The 16,729-nt window shown below is 36.8% G+C and overlaps 1 protein-coding gene across 1 annotated transcript in view; it reads left to right on the top strand.

Moving 5' to 3' along the window:
• The window catches only part of LOC150087340 (ubiquitin carboxyl-terminal hydrolase 20-like), a 561,531-nt gene that overhangs the window by 44,805 nt on the left and 499,997 nt on the right, over positions 1-16,729 (top strand). Inside the window, exon 3 of the mRNA XM_090372003.1 lies at positions 5,709-5,828. Coding sequence (XP_090228129.1) covers positions 5,709-5,828 — 120 coding nt within the window. The remainder of the gene's footprint in view (positions 1-5,708; positions 5,829-16,729) is intronic.

Here is a 16,729-nt window from a genome sequence, read left to right on the forward strand (position 1 = left end):
TCACATAGGTTTGCATACAGGTTCTAAAAAAGTATAACCAATAGACACAAGCCAGTTTAACCCAGCAGTAGCATTGCCTCATTTTGTAACACAAGTGATTCACAAACCTGAGAGGTCTCAGATTTTAACTTTAATATTTGAAAAAAGTATTTGAATTTTTTCAATTCTGTTTGGAGTTTACTGATTCTTGACTTGTTACCAGCAGGTTGCAAATGCTTATTAATTTTATTTTTTACTTTTTTTATTATTATTTTTTTCTTCCAATAATAATTTAGTTTTGTAGATGTTGTGTTTTTTGATCATTAAAATGAAAAAAAAAAGTTTATTAATTATGTATAATTTCAGAAAAAGTTGGTAACATAAAATAAAAACACGAAACAATTGATCTCTGCCAAATTTAAGTTTTTGGAGGCATTAATTGCACAAAACTTCAACATTACTCCAACTAAACAAATTAAGCTAATATTTATGAAAAACACAGAAATACATATTCCAATGAAAAAATAATAATAAATTTATAGTAATTTTGCTGGTATATGTGTGATAAGTTATATACATGAAATAGTAACTTTATCTTTCTTTTATCTTGTAATTTACTTGAATTTACTTATTTAATGTTATCAAACTGAATTTACATTAATGATGCTTGCTGTAAGATCTGTACTTCTCATTATGGGTATATACTCATAATAGTGAACTTTAACTGTACATATATTTTTTAGAATTAAGCACTGCCTTCTTTCTTGATTGTTTTATAATTCTTAATATGCATTTATTAAATTTGTACTCTTGATTTTTAAGGAGTCCTTATGTGCTGTAATGTAATAACTAGATCGTATGTATAGCTTAGCTTAATTTTCAGCACTCACCTCATAGTAATCTGCTTAGCTGGTGGAGAGTTTTACCACATACCAGATATACAACGCTGTAAAATATAGCCACACACAAACAGACCTATCTGTAGAATTACAATACCTCACCAAAAAATTCATCGACAGAAAATACCCATTACAACTAATAAAAGAAACCATCACCAAAGTTCATAATAACACTAATAACCCAAGCAAAATCATTAACCACGCAAATAAGAATAAGATAAATAAACCCCTTATCGCGCTCCTATATCATCAACAGTACGCTAGAAGACTTCAACAGATTTTTAAGAATACAGATATCAAATTAATATTCACATCTTATAACAAATTAAGTTCCAAATTCAATTCATACAAGACAACACACGAGTACGAAACACAAGATCATAACAACATTATATATTTGATCAAATGCCAATCAGATTGCCAAGCATGTTACATAGGCAGTACAACAGCAAAATTCGGGACATCAAAAATTTCCAACACGCGTGCATACCACCACTTTAATAGCTTCAAATCTAATTCAACAAGTACAGAACTAACACAACACGTCCAATCTTATAATCATAACCCACTCATCGATTCAGCCATCACAGTAGTCAAATTAAATTCCAGGTACAAAATCCTTGAAAACAAAGCCCTCGTCATCGAATGGTTTAAGCGCCATACATCACTCAACGTGTTAAACAAAAAGATCCCCGCCAATTTCTCCCCCATTTGGAATTTAGCACGTATTAAGTTTCCACGTGCACTGAAATGCATTTTGGGAAACCTAACCCATATATAACACAAGCGCACCTCTTAAGAAAATTTTTATAGCCTATAACTTAGTTTTTAAACCCATAATCCCTGTAAGTTATTAGAATCCTATAACCACTATGTATGTGGTAAAACTCTCCACCAGCTAAGCGGATTACTATGAGGTGAGTGCTGAAAATTAAGCTAAGCTATACATACGATCTAGTTAAATATGGTACTAATTCTTTTGTAGTAAGGACAACTATTTTCTTTATTTAGAAGCTGATCGCATCTTAGTATGATAAATCAGTATCACTTTTTCGCGTTAATAATAAATTAAAAAGATTCTTATTTCACAAAATTGAAATTATCTACAGGGTAAGTCAAAAGTAGCTTCACACATTTGTTGTCTTATAACATGTATACTTTGTATATATTTTTTTACATAGAATAAACATTGTATTAGGAGAATATTAGAACAAACCCAAAGATGAAGTGGAAGTAATAGTTACATTGCCATATGACTTCTATCACTAATGTAGCACAAACTTCTTGCTAGATGTGGTGTAATTTGCTGGTATAACTGTGATGAATGCTGCAGTGAGCCTTCTCTTCAAGTTGTTCACATCAGTTGGCAGGGTGTGAGCTTGTACATGTGGTTCTTAATGTAATCCTACAAGAAAATGAAGTCCACTGGTGTGAGGTCTGGTGAGAGTTGACTGCAGAATTGGACCTGCATGCCCTGCCCACTGACCTGGAAAGTGGAGATCCCAACTGCCTTAACATCCTAATGGAAGTGGGGTGCACCATCTTGTGGGAAGAGCAATCTCCAGAATTATCCTGAACAATTTCTGCAGAATTGATTGACTGCAGAATTGGACCTGCATGCCCTGCCCACTGACCTGGAAAGTAGAGATCCCAACTGCCTTAACATCCTAATGGAAGTGGGGTGCACCATCTTGTTGGAAGAGCAATCTCCAGAATTATCCTGAACAATCTGCAGGATCATATAATTCTCTAACTTGTCTCAGTACATGGGATCTGTGGTTGTTCTTTCTATGAAGAATGGACCACACACCTTTTTGCAACTTCAGCAGAAAACACTAACTTTGGGATATCTTGAACATGTTCCAAAGCCACATTGATTTTTCACTTCCTCACACCTTCTTGTTATGTGTTCACTTTGCCAGTGATATGGAATATGCACTTGTCACCAAACACAAAACATTTAAGCAGCTCTTTATCTTCTGCCAGCTTAGTAAACATATCCATACAGAATGTATTACAGGCATACCTCGATTAACGAATAGGATGCGTTCCACGAAATTACTTCGTTAAGCGAAACTTCGTTTCCAGAGGTAAAAATACTATGGCCAGAATAGGGATACGTTCCTACGTAAAGAAAATGAAAAGCTTTTTTTCGAACAAAGAAAAGTTTTATTAAATAAACAGTCAACTTACATACAAAGTGAAATCACATTTTAAAATATGAGGTTAAAGTTGATTGTTTATGCTTTTTTTCTCTTTCATTTAACAATTGCCTATACGGAGTTATTGCATTTAACACTGATCGCTTAACTATAACACTTCTTCCTAAATCGGGATCATTTTCACTAAAAAAATTTAAAACGTTTTCAATGTCATTTAAGCACCTTTTTAAATCTTTGGTTGTTAACACTTTTTCGGCAGGAACTTCTTTAACTTCGCCTTCATTATCTTTGTCTTCGTTGCTAACAAGGTTTTCTAAATCTTCCACTGAAAAACCATCATCTTCTGCATTCAATAAATTTCTAACATCCTCTTCATCGACATTTTCGAAACCTATTGATTGAGCCATCTGGATAACTTCATTTCTAATTTCTTGGATGTTATTTTCTTCTTCTAGTACAACTTCTGGCCATATTTTGCGCCAAACTCCATTTAAGCATTTCTTAGTGACTTCTTTCCAAGAACTATCAATGTTTTCAATTGCGTTTTTAATGGTGTAGTTTTTCCAAAAAGTTTTAACTGTCATTTCCACTTTATCCTCTAGTTCAGTTAAATTGCTTAAAGTTCGACGCAGATAATAAGCTTTAAATGATGCTATTACTCCCTGATCCAATGATTGAATCAGGGAAGTTGTGTTTGCTGGAAGAAACACAACTTTGACAGGAATGCATGTGTCCAACGTGTTAAGATCAGTAGGATGTCCCGGAGCATTGTCTAACAACAAAAGAGCTTTTTCTTCAAAGTTGTTTTTTTGACAATACCGTTTTACTCCAGGACAAAAGTGGTTAACAAACCAATCAGTAAATAACTCCTTGGTAACCCACGCTTTTCTATTTGCTTTCCATATTAGAGGTAAATTCATTTTTATGTTACCTTTTAACGCCCTCGGATTTTCTGAATGGTAAACTAATAGCAATTTTAATTTATAATCACCAGAGGCATTTGATCCAAAGAGTAACGTTAAACGGTCTTTGGCTGCTTTAAATCCAGCAGCTGATTTTTCTTCAATAGAAATGAAGCTTTTTGTTGGTAGCCGTTTCCAGAACAAACCGCTTTCGTCAACATTGAACACCAAATTTGGTGGAAAATTTTCACGTTCAATTATTTCCTTTAGTTTTTCTGGAAACTTATTTGCAGCTTCAACATCTGCACTTGCAGCTTCTCCTGTTAATTTTACACTATGAATCCTGGCCCGTTTTTTAAATTTCTCGAACCAACCACGAGAAGCTCCAAAGGTTTCCGTAATTTCTTCAGTTTGTTTAGATTTCAGGTGATTAAACAAAAATAATGCTTTTTCTTGAATCACCATTTGACTTAAAGGCATATGACGTTGTGACATATCATCTATCCACAAACTTAACATTTTCTCCATTTTTTCTAAAATTGGATTCCTTAAGCGAGTTAATTTTGCCGCTGTAACATCTGTACAATTCTGAGCAGACTGTTTTATTTTTTCTGATTGACTTAGTATGGTTGTTAAAGTTGATTGCGCTAATCCTAAAGAATGTGCCACATCGGATTTTCTTTCGCCGCTTTTAACACGTCGTACGATATTTAGTTTAGTTTCCAAAGAAATTGCTTTTCTTTTCTTTGATTCTGACATTTTAATTAACTAAAACAAAAATATTTCTATTAAAATTTACAAAATCTACGTTATGTAATGCTATAAAGAACCTACGTCGATTATTGCAATGCGCCACACTGAAACAACGTCAATCATGTAAACAACAACTAAATTACGCGATTGACACGCAAAACTGTTATAACAGACATGCCCGCAGCTCGGGAGCACTCGGGAATACGTAACGAGTCGCCGTCAGTCACCAATCGGATGATTGTCGGGCGTTGGCCTTAAATTGGAATATTTTTTTATGTTAAATGGGGCTTGAAATTGCGGACTTCGTTATATCGAGGCTTCGTTATCAGAGGTAACGTTAACCGAGGTATGCCTGTATATCTGATCTTGTCATCAGAGGATTTTTTACTAATTATGGTACAAGCTATAAACCACACAAGCTGCGTCTTGTGCCATCTGCAGCTTATGTGGCTTTAAATGTGATTGCGCTGTCCATACTGTTTTTGAAGCACACCCAGTACATTGCTTTTTTGGGTACGGAATCCCTCACTTCTGAATGGTTTCATCATGTATGGAAGGCCTTCCTCTCTTTTTACTGTGGTACACAGAATGTCTGGTAGCTACAATAGTGTTATGTAAATTGTAGATCTAATGTCTGCTTGTTGAAGTTTTGCCCAACATTGTACAAATTTCTGCTTAACTTGCATTGTACATGTCATTTCTTCCATCCAACAAATGCAATGTGCTCTTTCTCCATCCACTGTAGTGTTAACAGAAATGGAGATCAGTGTCTCCATTTCCGTTTACACTACAGCAGGCCTGTAAGTGGCTACTTCAACAGTCATTAACAAACGCACATGAAAAACATCAACCTTATCTATTTTTACCACTACAACACATGAACACATTGGCTACATTGAACACATTTACAAACTTTTAAAGTTTTTAAGCTACTATTTACTTACCCTATTTATTACCCATCCTGTGGCTAAGATAACAAAATGCTACAAAACCTTTCTTATTCTGTATTGTAGTCATCAAAATGTGATTCTTGTGAAAGTCGTGGCCCTAGTCTGTGGGTTTGTCTTCATCGGGATTGCCTGTACGTTGGATGTGGTGAGGCCCATGCAGACCACAGTACTAAGCACTTTCAGGTAAGTATGTGTGTGTGTGTGTGTACATACACATGTATGCACGTTTACTTTTTTGCTCAGTATATGCATACTGTTGAGAATGATTGGACATGTTAACTTCTGTCGCATCTTTTTTGAAGTGATAAGTTTATCCTTGTCTAAAATACGATATTTTTGATGTGCTGTTAAGCCATTGGGCAGTATTTCCAAAAAACAATTTACAGCATGGGTAACTTTATTAAAAAAAAATAAGTTGTGGGCAGTATACATATTAATGAAATTTAAAGATAAACTATTCTTACATTAACAAAAAGTTACTTTTTTTTTAATATCTTGAAATATACAGGCAAATGTAGATAAATAAGAGTGGGCTAGCAAATCACTGTGTCTTATGTGAGATTTTAACTTACTGGATATTGATTTAACTGTCTTGGGTTGGCAGCTAACTCAGTAGTGGAAAATTTCTAGATTTGGTAGATGACTGCTTTCTACACTTTAGAGAGGCACAAGAGAAAGCAGTATTCTTGATATGGTTATCAGCAGTGATTCATCAGTTAAGAATATTCAAGTAAGCAACCTTTAGGTGGTAATGATCACAGCATATCAATGTGGGAATTATTCAGAGACACAACTACTGTTGAGGGCAAAGAGAGTAGGATTTTGTCTCTGCAAAAGTGATTATAATAGACTCTGACATTTTTTAAACTTTTCAATGGGACTAGCTGAAGTTATTAAAAAAAATGTAAAAACGCCAAATGGAAGTGTTCAGATCAAAGAGGCTTCTAAGCATTTTATACCAAATGAGAGATATTATTCAGACCAAAAAGTTTAGCGAAAAATAAGAATGCTTTTAAATTATTTGTTGGGGGGGGGGAGACAGAATCCTACAGCAAGTCTGTAGTCAGGTACTCGTTGGGTTACTTTTCTCTACACTCTGGCTAAGAATATAAAGAAAAATAACAAGGAATTCTTGGCTTATGTTAATGCTAGAAGGAAAGGAATGAGTTACAATGGGCTATTTGATATGAATGGGATAACTAATGGTCACCCTGTACAAGGTTAATGACCATTTGAATAAACATTTTCATCTATATTCATACCTGAGGCTGATTGTCTATGCTTAATATCATTAGTACCAACATGTACATTGATATCACCTTTTGCATGTACTAAGGCATTTGTTGTGACATTGTCCAGCTATGGTGAGGTCTCCATATATACCACACACCATACAATTAATGTCTTCAGTTCATAGAACTGTCTATAACAACTGTACCCCCAAACCCAAGTTATCCTCACTGCTTTGGGACATATGTTTCTGCTCTAGTCTGAGGCATAATTTCAGTTTATTATTAAATTAGTCCTACAGCAATGAGTACTACACTACTATTAGTAATAGTAATAATACTATGCCATTCCTTCCTAGCTACTATAGCAGCATACTTCAAAGTATAACTACCTATTAATTATGAGAAAGGAAATGCCTTTATCATAGTCATCCTGTTACTGTAATTTATGTTGACATTTCACGTAACCCTTTTTTATATAGTTCCTCTCACTTGTTCTGTTAACCTTGTTACTTTGTGGCCGTGAAGGGCAATATTGCAGTGTTTTGTACCTATTTATTTATTATATATAGCAACAAAGGTTTCTCTCTCTCTCTCTCTCTCTCTACACACACACACACACACACACACACACACACACACACACACACACAGTGGTGTGCAAAATTTAAGGACCAGTCAGGTTTTCACCTGTAGCTTCTCATAGGCCTGGATATGGGAAAAGCATACCAAAGGAACCTCGTGAGGTACAGAAATGATGAAGGAAATACCACCAACATAACAATGGAAACAAAACAGTACAGAAGGACTTGATTCAAAAATGGCAACATAGCACTGGCCGCCATTACAGATGCATCACTGCCAAAGATGGAACAAAGGGAAGAGACAAACGGTGTTTTCACTTTCCAAAAGCATATCATAGCTGCAGTGTGATGGGGTGTGGCGTTATCATCCATTAACATGAACTCGGGGCCAATGGTACTCGGAACAGACGCACATGGGGAAGGATCACCTCGGTACAGTAGCGTGCACCGGTTACAGTACCACCTTCCAGTATCTGGAGTTGTGTACATACATCCAAAATAACACCTCCCCAGACGAGAACCCCTCGACCACCATATCGATTCCTTTCAGTGACATTTGCGAGGTGATGCCATGTGCCACTCGCCAGATTAGCTGATGTCCAGAATCGCTGCTCAGACTGAATCTACTCCCATCAGTAAAGAGTACCTTAAGTAAAGATTTTGTAGTGTAACGTTTAGAAATAGCGTTGGTCCTTAAGTTTTGCACACCACTGTATATACAGGGTGTCCCAGGAGGAAAGGTCAATATTCCAGGAGGTGGATAGGTCATTTTAAGCAAAAAAAGTTCATATAAACATGTGCCCTATCCCGAATAGTTTCCGAGATAGAGGCATTTGAATATTTATTTTTTAAGTGACAAATTTGGAACAGTTTATAATAAATTTTCAAAAATGCCACCATCAACTTGAATGCACTTTTCTACTCTCATGAGAACATGGCGTGTGTTGCTTATCTAAGTGTATCTTCACATTCCTTTATGTGGGCAACAGCGTCCATTATGCAAGCTAGCAGATTATCTCTTGTATCCACCTTTCTTCTGTAAATAAATAAATAAATTTTCTGTTTATACTCCGGGACGACCAAACGGTCAGAGGAGTTCACAAGATAGACAGAATACAAGAAACAGCACCGTATTCAGTAGTCACGGGCTTGAACCCCGGCCACTCAAGGCACGTGTACTTATGCACCCGCGCGCCTGACCACTAGGCTACGGCGGCCTTGTACACTTCACTCTTCTGCCAACCCCATAAACAGAAATCTAATGGGGTTAGGTCTGGAGATCTTGGTAATGGCACCACCATGACCAATCCACTGATTAGGGAAAATTCAGTCCAGATGTTGCTTCACACGTCTGATAAAATGGGAAGGGGCTGAAAGTACATAGCACACTGTGTGGCCAAAGAAATGTTCTCTAGTTGTTCACCTAATGTATTTTGCAAAAATTGAAGGTAATCGTGTCCTGTCCTATCATTCAGTGTTCTAAAATAATGGAACTTATCAACAGGTTATTGATCATACCACACATTGATTGAGAAACTAACCTGGAAATTTGTTTCCACTGTACCATGTGGATTCTCATGTAACCATCGATGAGTGTTACATGTGTTGTTGATTCCATTCCGGGTAAACATGGTTTCATCACTAAATAGTATTGATGGAAGCATTTCACGATTGGCATTTAACCAATGACAAAATTCAAGACACGTGACACTGTCCCCTATGTGAAGATTTTGCACATGCTGTGGGTGAAATGGGTACAAGCTCTCTTCATGTAGTGTTCGTGAAACACCCAGACATGCAGAAAGTCTTCGCATGCTAATTGTAGGACTACGCCGAACCATGTTCAGAATGTGTTCCATTCCTGCACATTTTCTTGACGTTCTCATTCAGATGAAACATGAGCACACCACTTTCATGTAATGTGTTGAAAACACTCTACGATCTGGAATTCAACGTGTAGGAAAGCTCCGACGGTATTCTTCAACAGCAGCAGGGCAGGCACTACCATCGCAGAAACCGTAAACATACAGCATATCTGCATATTCGGCATTTAGTAAAAATGTGCGGCATTTTAGCAAACTCTTCTACAATTAGAACTGACAACTGACGCTACTCACTGATTCACTCACAGTCTGATTCACTTCTACAGTCACAACAATCAAATGGTGCAGTCTGATGGGAGGGAAGGAAAATATTGAGCACCAATTTCAGAACAAATGTACATTAAAATAGCTCTATCTCGGAAACATTCGGGATAGGACGCATGTTTATATGAACTTTTTTGCTTAAAATCACTTATCCTTTCACCTCCCGGAATATTGCCCTTTCCTCCTGTGGGACACCCTGTATATATACAGGGTATCTCAAAAATACACTGCATAACTTCAGGAATGAGTTACTCACATGTAGACAGTAAAAATATTTTATATCAACATAGTTCTGGAAATGCTTGGTTTCCAAGTTTTGAAGGTCTGTCTATGACACTTAACTGTTCACATCACCTTATAGTAATATTGCACACTGGAATCAGCACAAGCTATGCTGCGTGTGCTGATTCCAGGAGTAGCATGCACAACATCAAAAATCTCCTCCTCTACTTCAGCAGTTGTAGATCTTGGTCATCCTCTGTTGGCAGCACAAGGTATAAAGGTCCCATGTTCACAAAGGCAGCGATGGATATGTTCAAAATTTTTCCTGTCTGGACATCTTCGTTCTGGGAACCTTTTGTGGTACAAACGACGAGCCTCCAGAGCATTGTCTGGAGCCACCCCAAACTGCACATAAAATCATATCTGCTTGCTCCTGATTTGAATACATGGCCGGAATGGAAACCACCAGATTCTGTCAGTACCTTGTAATGAAGGAAATTACCTGCGGCAGATAAGACATTCCGGTTAATAACTCGGGAACCAAGCATTTCCGGAACTATGTTGATATGAAATATTTTTATTGTCTTCATATGAGGAACTCATTCCTGAAGTTATGCTGTGTATTTTTGAGACACCCTGTATATTACTTAAAATTTATAAACACTACAATATTAATTATACTCCCCTGGACAATAAGTATAACACCACCCTTTCTATCTTTCCTATCGTTACTGAATATATTGTGCACACAACCGTGAAACTCGTCATCTCCAATTTCCATTTGTTCTAATACACCAGCATTAATTGTCCTAACCAGGAGTGTTTGAATTCACCTATATTATTGACAACACTTCTGACATTTCTGAAGACACAATTAATACTTAGTCTTAACTGTAGATAGTTAAAATACTAAGTATTTTATTATACTTTACAACTCTGACATACCCCTTGAAGTTATTTAGGCTTGTTTCCCTAGCTTTATCTTCTCGCTCATTTGAAATGATGTTGCCACCCTCAGAACATCTTGCCAACATTGGATGTTGTGATGGTGAACAAGAATTCTTGAGATGTGTACAAGCAATACTTTTAATTATATCAGATAAACATGCGTCTCCATTACTGTTATCCCCGCCCCCTCCCAACTAGTATTTTCCCTGAATTCTTAAAATATCCTCAATAATACCGGCAAAAATCATTGTACCACCTTTGTTCAGATGAATACCTTCACTACAAAATTAATTCCTTATTCCTACAAGTATGGGCCACACTGATAAAAATTTATCCCCAAAGCCTTGCAGTGTTCCTCAATTTATCCAATAAATCACCAAGTTTAATATCATTAGTCCCCACACAAATAATAATAATGCTCTCTTTACCCCTTTTTAAAAACTGACAATCTGTTGGTAATATCATCAGCTGTTGCTCCTGGCAAACACACCCCGCTGACGATATTACCAACAGATGGTACTTGTTTCCCTGACAGTAATGTTCCAATAAAATTTAATCTTCTTGAAACAGAGCAGTTTGCACTTGACTACTGTATTAGGGACCCAAATTAGAGATGCATCACTTGGCAGGTCACAAGTTACTTGAATCCCAAATGATCTCCCAGTTACATATATTTCTTGGGCAAGCACCCAACTAGATCTCATCAGTAAACCATAATGAAATAAAGCATAGAACAAAACTAAAACATGGGAGACCTCAGTCAAATAATATCTTACTTTATTTTAGAATTTCAAAATTATAATATCCATGGTTTTGCCTACATTCTTTGGTTATTGTTACTAATACCACTTTGTTACTAATACTCCTTCCCCTTTGTTCTTGTTTATACTCTGGCACGACCACCAGGTCAGTGGAGTTTACAATAAATCAATCAGTACAAATGCTAATTGTATTTAGCAGTCATGCTAAATACGAGGCGTCTCCGTAGCCAGGTGGGAAGGAGCAACAGTGCGTAGCACACGCTTCTTGATTAGACCGGGGTTCGAGCCCATCACCACCAAATACTGAGGATGCGGAAAGGTCCGAGAATGACCACCGCATATTCCCGGAGAAATATGGCCATAGTTGCTAATGCTCCTAAAAACCAAAAAACAAACAAACAAACAAACAAACAGCTAAATACAATTAGCCTGGATTAGCCAGAGCTTGAACCCTGGTCCACTGAAAGAGCATGTACTACTGCACTCGCGCTCCTGGCGCGCCTCCGTAGCCAGGTGGGAAGGAGCAGCAGTGCGTAGCACACGCTTCTTGATTAGACCGGGGTTCGAGCCCGTCACCACCAAATACGGAGGATGCGGAAAGGTCAGGGAATGACCACCGCATATCCCGGAGCAATATGGCCTTAGTTGCTAATGCTCCTAAAAAGCAAATAACAAACAAAAAACAAAAACAAAACAAGCGCTCCTGGCCACTCAGCTACGTCAAGCCTCTGGTGTGTCAATTTCCACTGCTTTGGATTCCTGTGCATTTTATGCTGTTTGGTTTACTGATGAATTTATTGAAATTTCACTTTTCGTGGTACTCTGACCAATCTCTTCAGTGGCTTCTAAGTTTATTCCTTTAAAGTTTTATAATTTTGGTGACTTTGTGCCTATTTTGCATTCTACCTATGCTGTTTTGTTTTTATTGTTCTTCTGCTGTTTCTGTTATTATTATTATTCTTTGCTTGTAGTATGCTTTTAAATATTTAGAAAATATAAACAAATCTGCATAGTTATGGTGATTAAAACTTTTCCTTTCTACAAATTATATTTCTTAAGCAAAACAAACCTCAAAATGGTCACAAAAACATTCCTGTTCTTCAAGCTGGCAAACTAGCTACCGTTGCAGAATATATAGCCTTCTTTCCACAAAAATTAATCCAGATTAATGATGTTTATCTGTATTTTATGTAAATTGTATAAATATGTGTAAAAAGAATGAGTATGTTGTAGGAATAACGTTTCACGAGTTTTGCAGTTAAATATATAACTAAAGAGAGAACACAAAGCAGTGCCTTCAGTGTCTCTATGGCTGATAGATTTTTATTTAGTCTGTTTAAACCTCAAAAGAAGGAAGCAAGGCAGCTCTCAAGATGTCAGGCATAACCCTCCATTATTATTTCCCTAGACATAACTTTAATAAACAAATTCTTGTTTTTCTGTGCAGTTTTGTGTTCCTTTTTTTAGTTAAGACTGAGTATCATGGCAGAAATAAAAACTGCAAAGGCAACATTTAATATACAGGGTGTCTCAAAAATATTGGTACAAACGTGTAGGGGAGGTAGGTAACATCTAAAGGAATGTGAATTGCATAGGAACCCATAACCGGAAATGTCACCATAAGTTGGTACACGGCACTGTTCATCAGTTTGCGAGAGGGAAAATTTCTGGTTTACTCATTCAAGCAGTAGTCGCTGCACAAAGAGCATGCATCGATATATGAACTGTGAGCTGGCAGACATTCACCTAGTGTATGGATTATCAGAGGGCCCACACGGTGTGCGCCCCCCATGAGGCACAACATCGCTTCGCAATAAATGTGGGGGCAGGTATGGTCGGTGACTGCTTAGTCGGCCCATACCTGTTACCATCCCGCATAAACTCCGCTAAATATCGGATCTTTCTTTAACAAGTTCTACCCAGGGTTACTTGACGATGTTCCAGCAAATGTGAGACGCAACATTTGGTTTCAACATGACGGGGTGCCTGCCCATTATGGAAGGTGTGTTCGTGACCATTTGAACAGGCGTTTTGGATGTCGATGGATTGGCCGTGGTGGACCCGTTGCCTGGCCCACACGCTCACCTGATTTATCGAGTCGTGATTTCTTTCTGTGGGGGGGGGGGCCTCAAATCTATCACATATGAATTGCCTGTGGAGACGGAAATGGATTTCATGGCGAGACTCGTTTGCACTGCTGCTACTGTCAAAGAAACTCCAGGTGTGTTCGACCGTGTCCGCCAATCCATGTTGCGTCGGCATCACGCATGCATCACGTCTCATGGTGGAACCTTCGAGCATCTGTTGTAACATCATGAAATGCATCCATCTCGTACTCCATTGTTAATATTATGTCAAATAAATGTTTGGCACTAATTACTGTCTTGTGTCATTTCTGCTTCTTGTGCCTCTGCTACAACTTTCCCATGACGTTTCCGGTTATGGGTTCCTATGCGATTCACATTCCTTTAGATGTTACCTAGCTCCCCTAATGTTTGTACCAATATTTTTGAGACACCCTGTATATATAATTTATTCTAAAAAATCGCAGTATAAAATATTACAGGATTAGAAAAATTTTTCCTATAGATTAGAAAAAAAAAAATGGAGTTAAGTATCCATATGAAAGTTATGGATAGCATCCCTTAGATATCTAGTTTTATTTCTGATTCCATATTGTCTAAAAATTGGCAAAATGCTTGCATCAGTATCTCTGTGTCTGTTATTTAATTTCAGTGGAGGAGTTTGTCTCATAGTTAATTGCTCATGATAAACAACTCTCCCATGCCAAATTTTACAAAATCCATTAGTAAGCTTCCATACGTTGCGGCAATCCATCTGACTTTAGTTTTCAGGTATCTATAGACTGCTTCTGCACAGCTGTTTGTCTTACCTAACCATTCACTCAGTTATGTGCATTTCGTATTTAATGAGGAAATAAAGATAAAATAAAGAGGAAATAAAGTTGGCCAGTTCATCAGCTGATAAAATTTTAAATTGTTCCCAAGCTATTCCAGAAGAGGATGCAACTCATCTGGCAAAACCTCTGCAAGCCTAGCCTCTTAATAGCTTCACCAAAATCTTGGCCAGAGTAAATGTCAAAGTACTAAACATTTTTGTTTGCAGAAAAAATCCAACATTACTGTTATTTTTGTTAATTAGTGTCATTATTAGCTCCACGGGTATTTTATGTTCAGCAAAAGAAACATGGCTGTTTCTTTCTTATTGTATGTTCAGATGAAAGTTGCATGAGTAAAGATCCAGGATGCTCTTGAATTCACGTGCTTAAAAATTTACAAAACTGTTGCTGGTGAATGCTCTGGATCATATCAAATAATCTATCACACATAGCTTGTTGAGAAGAAGAGTGTAAAACACTGAATGTGCACACTTCCATCCAATATAATATAAACTTCCAATAATAAAAGTGGAGCTATTCTGAATTTCCCATTAATAAACCAATCTCTCAAAATGTAATAATTAAAGATTTCTTTGTATACCAAAAATAAGAAATTTCTTTGCACCACGATCACAAGCACTAAGAAAAAAGATTTCTTGGCTTGTGATTATGATATGTATAGTGTCTTATGTAGGATGGCACCCAGAACGTCATTTGAACTCCACCTTGGTTTATGTGATGAATACAGGACTCTGTAAAAGGCCAGAAATGTGTGCAGTTTTGTTTGTGCAGCTTGTGTTGTTTAGTTGTTTCTGGCCACTTGGCCACCAGGCAGGTGATCACCTGGAAAGCCTGCCTGGTGCCCATCTACACTACAAGCAGGTGGGCCACAATGATGCATGCATAGTTGACCTTGAAAACCTCTGTTCTACAGCTCTTATTGCCCTAACAATGGGGTAAAAAAAAAAAAAAAAACCCCTACTCTGGGCAACCCAAATCCAAGATATCAACAAAAAAGGGAGGGGGGGGAGATCAATATCTAATTCCTGAGACTTGTCAGGAAGAAGCAGGAATGAAAACAAGTATTATAAAAAGTATGTACGAACAATGTAATATTAAAATTTAAGAACTGAAAACATAAAGTAATGATGGTAAATAACATAGCATTAAGATGACTTAGATACATTTCTAAGAATAGTACAAAGTGATACTGGCACTTCCATAGCCAGTTGGGCAGGAGCAGCAGTGCGTAGCACACGCTTCTTGATTAGACCGGGGTTCGAGCCCGTGTACGGAGGATGTGGAAACCAAATACGGAGGATGTGGAAAGGTCAGGGAATGATCACTGCATATCCCGGGAGCAATATGGTTTTAGTTGCTAATGCTCCTAAAAACCAAATAACAACAACAACAAAGTGATACTCTAATTACAGGGTAATGTACATACACTATAATACTGGAAAGATGGCTTTACAAAAATAATACAGGTCCACAATCCGTTATCCAAAATTCTGAAATTTGAAAAGCTCTGAAAACTGAAAATTTTTTCGTGGAGTGTTACTCATTGCATGACATGACACAAGCAGGCGAGAGGCATCAGTTGCATAAAAAATATATGTATATTCTATTATAGATGGGACACAGTAATACAATAACCCAGACTATATACATAGTTGCATTTTATGTTGTCTGTCACTTTATTTTGACAGTGATTAATTGGTGTGATTCTCAAATATTTATTAAATACCAATTTTAGAGAATTGTGCATTTGTAACCTAAAATTTCAAAATTTCTGTTAAAAATATTTTTATCAATTATAAAACTTTTATTTAAGTTTTCAATGTTAGATACTAATAAGTAATAAAGATTATGTTTAATATAAACAGGAATTTTTAAATTCTTGAATAATACTAATATACCTAATTAAGAAATATATATGTTAACAGTATCTTATCAAAGATGACAAATAAAATATATCTGAAAATGTTTATTTCCTGTCCACGTGCTTATGCTGCCATGCTATTGCTTAGCATAGTCAGCTGTCTCACATGTATCTGCTGCTCTCTGATATATATTTTTTTATTTTTGTGATTCTGAATTTAATTTCACTGAGAAAATGTCAAAAAGAGTTGCAGATACCCCTATGAATAACAGTGAGAAGGAGGGAAAAAAACATTTCTCATTATCGATAGTGCAGAAAGTGGAGTTACTGCAGAAGATTGATTGTGGTGTTTCTGTATGGCATCTTTCTGAAGAATATGGTGCGAGAACTACCACCATATATGACTTAAAGA

This window comes from Mastigoproctus giganteus, chromosome 4 (genome assembly GCF_048544385.1).
Source record: "Mastigoproctus giganteus isolate SK-2022 chromosome 4, ASM4854438v1, whole genome shotgun sequence".
NCBI lineage: Eukaryota > Metazoa > Arthropoda > Arachnida > Uropygi > Thelyphonidae > Mastigoproctus > Mastigoproctus giganteus.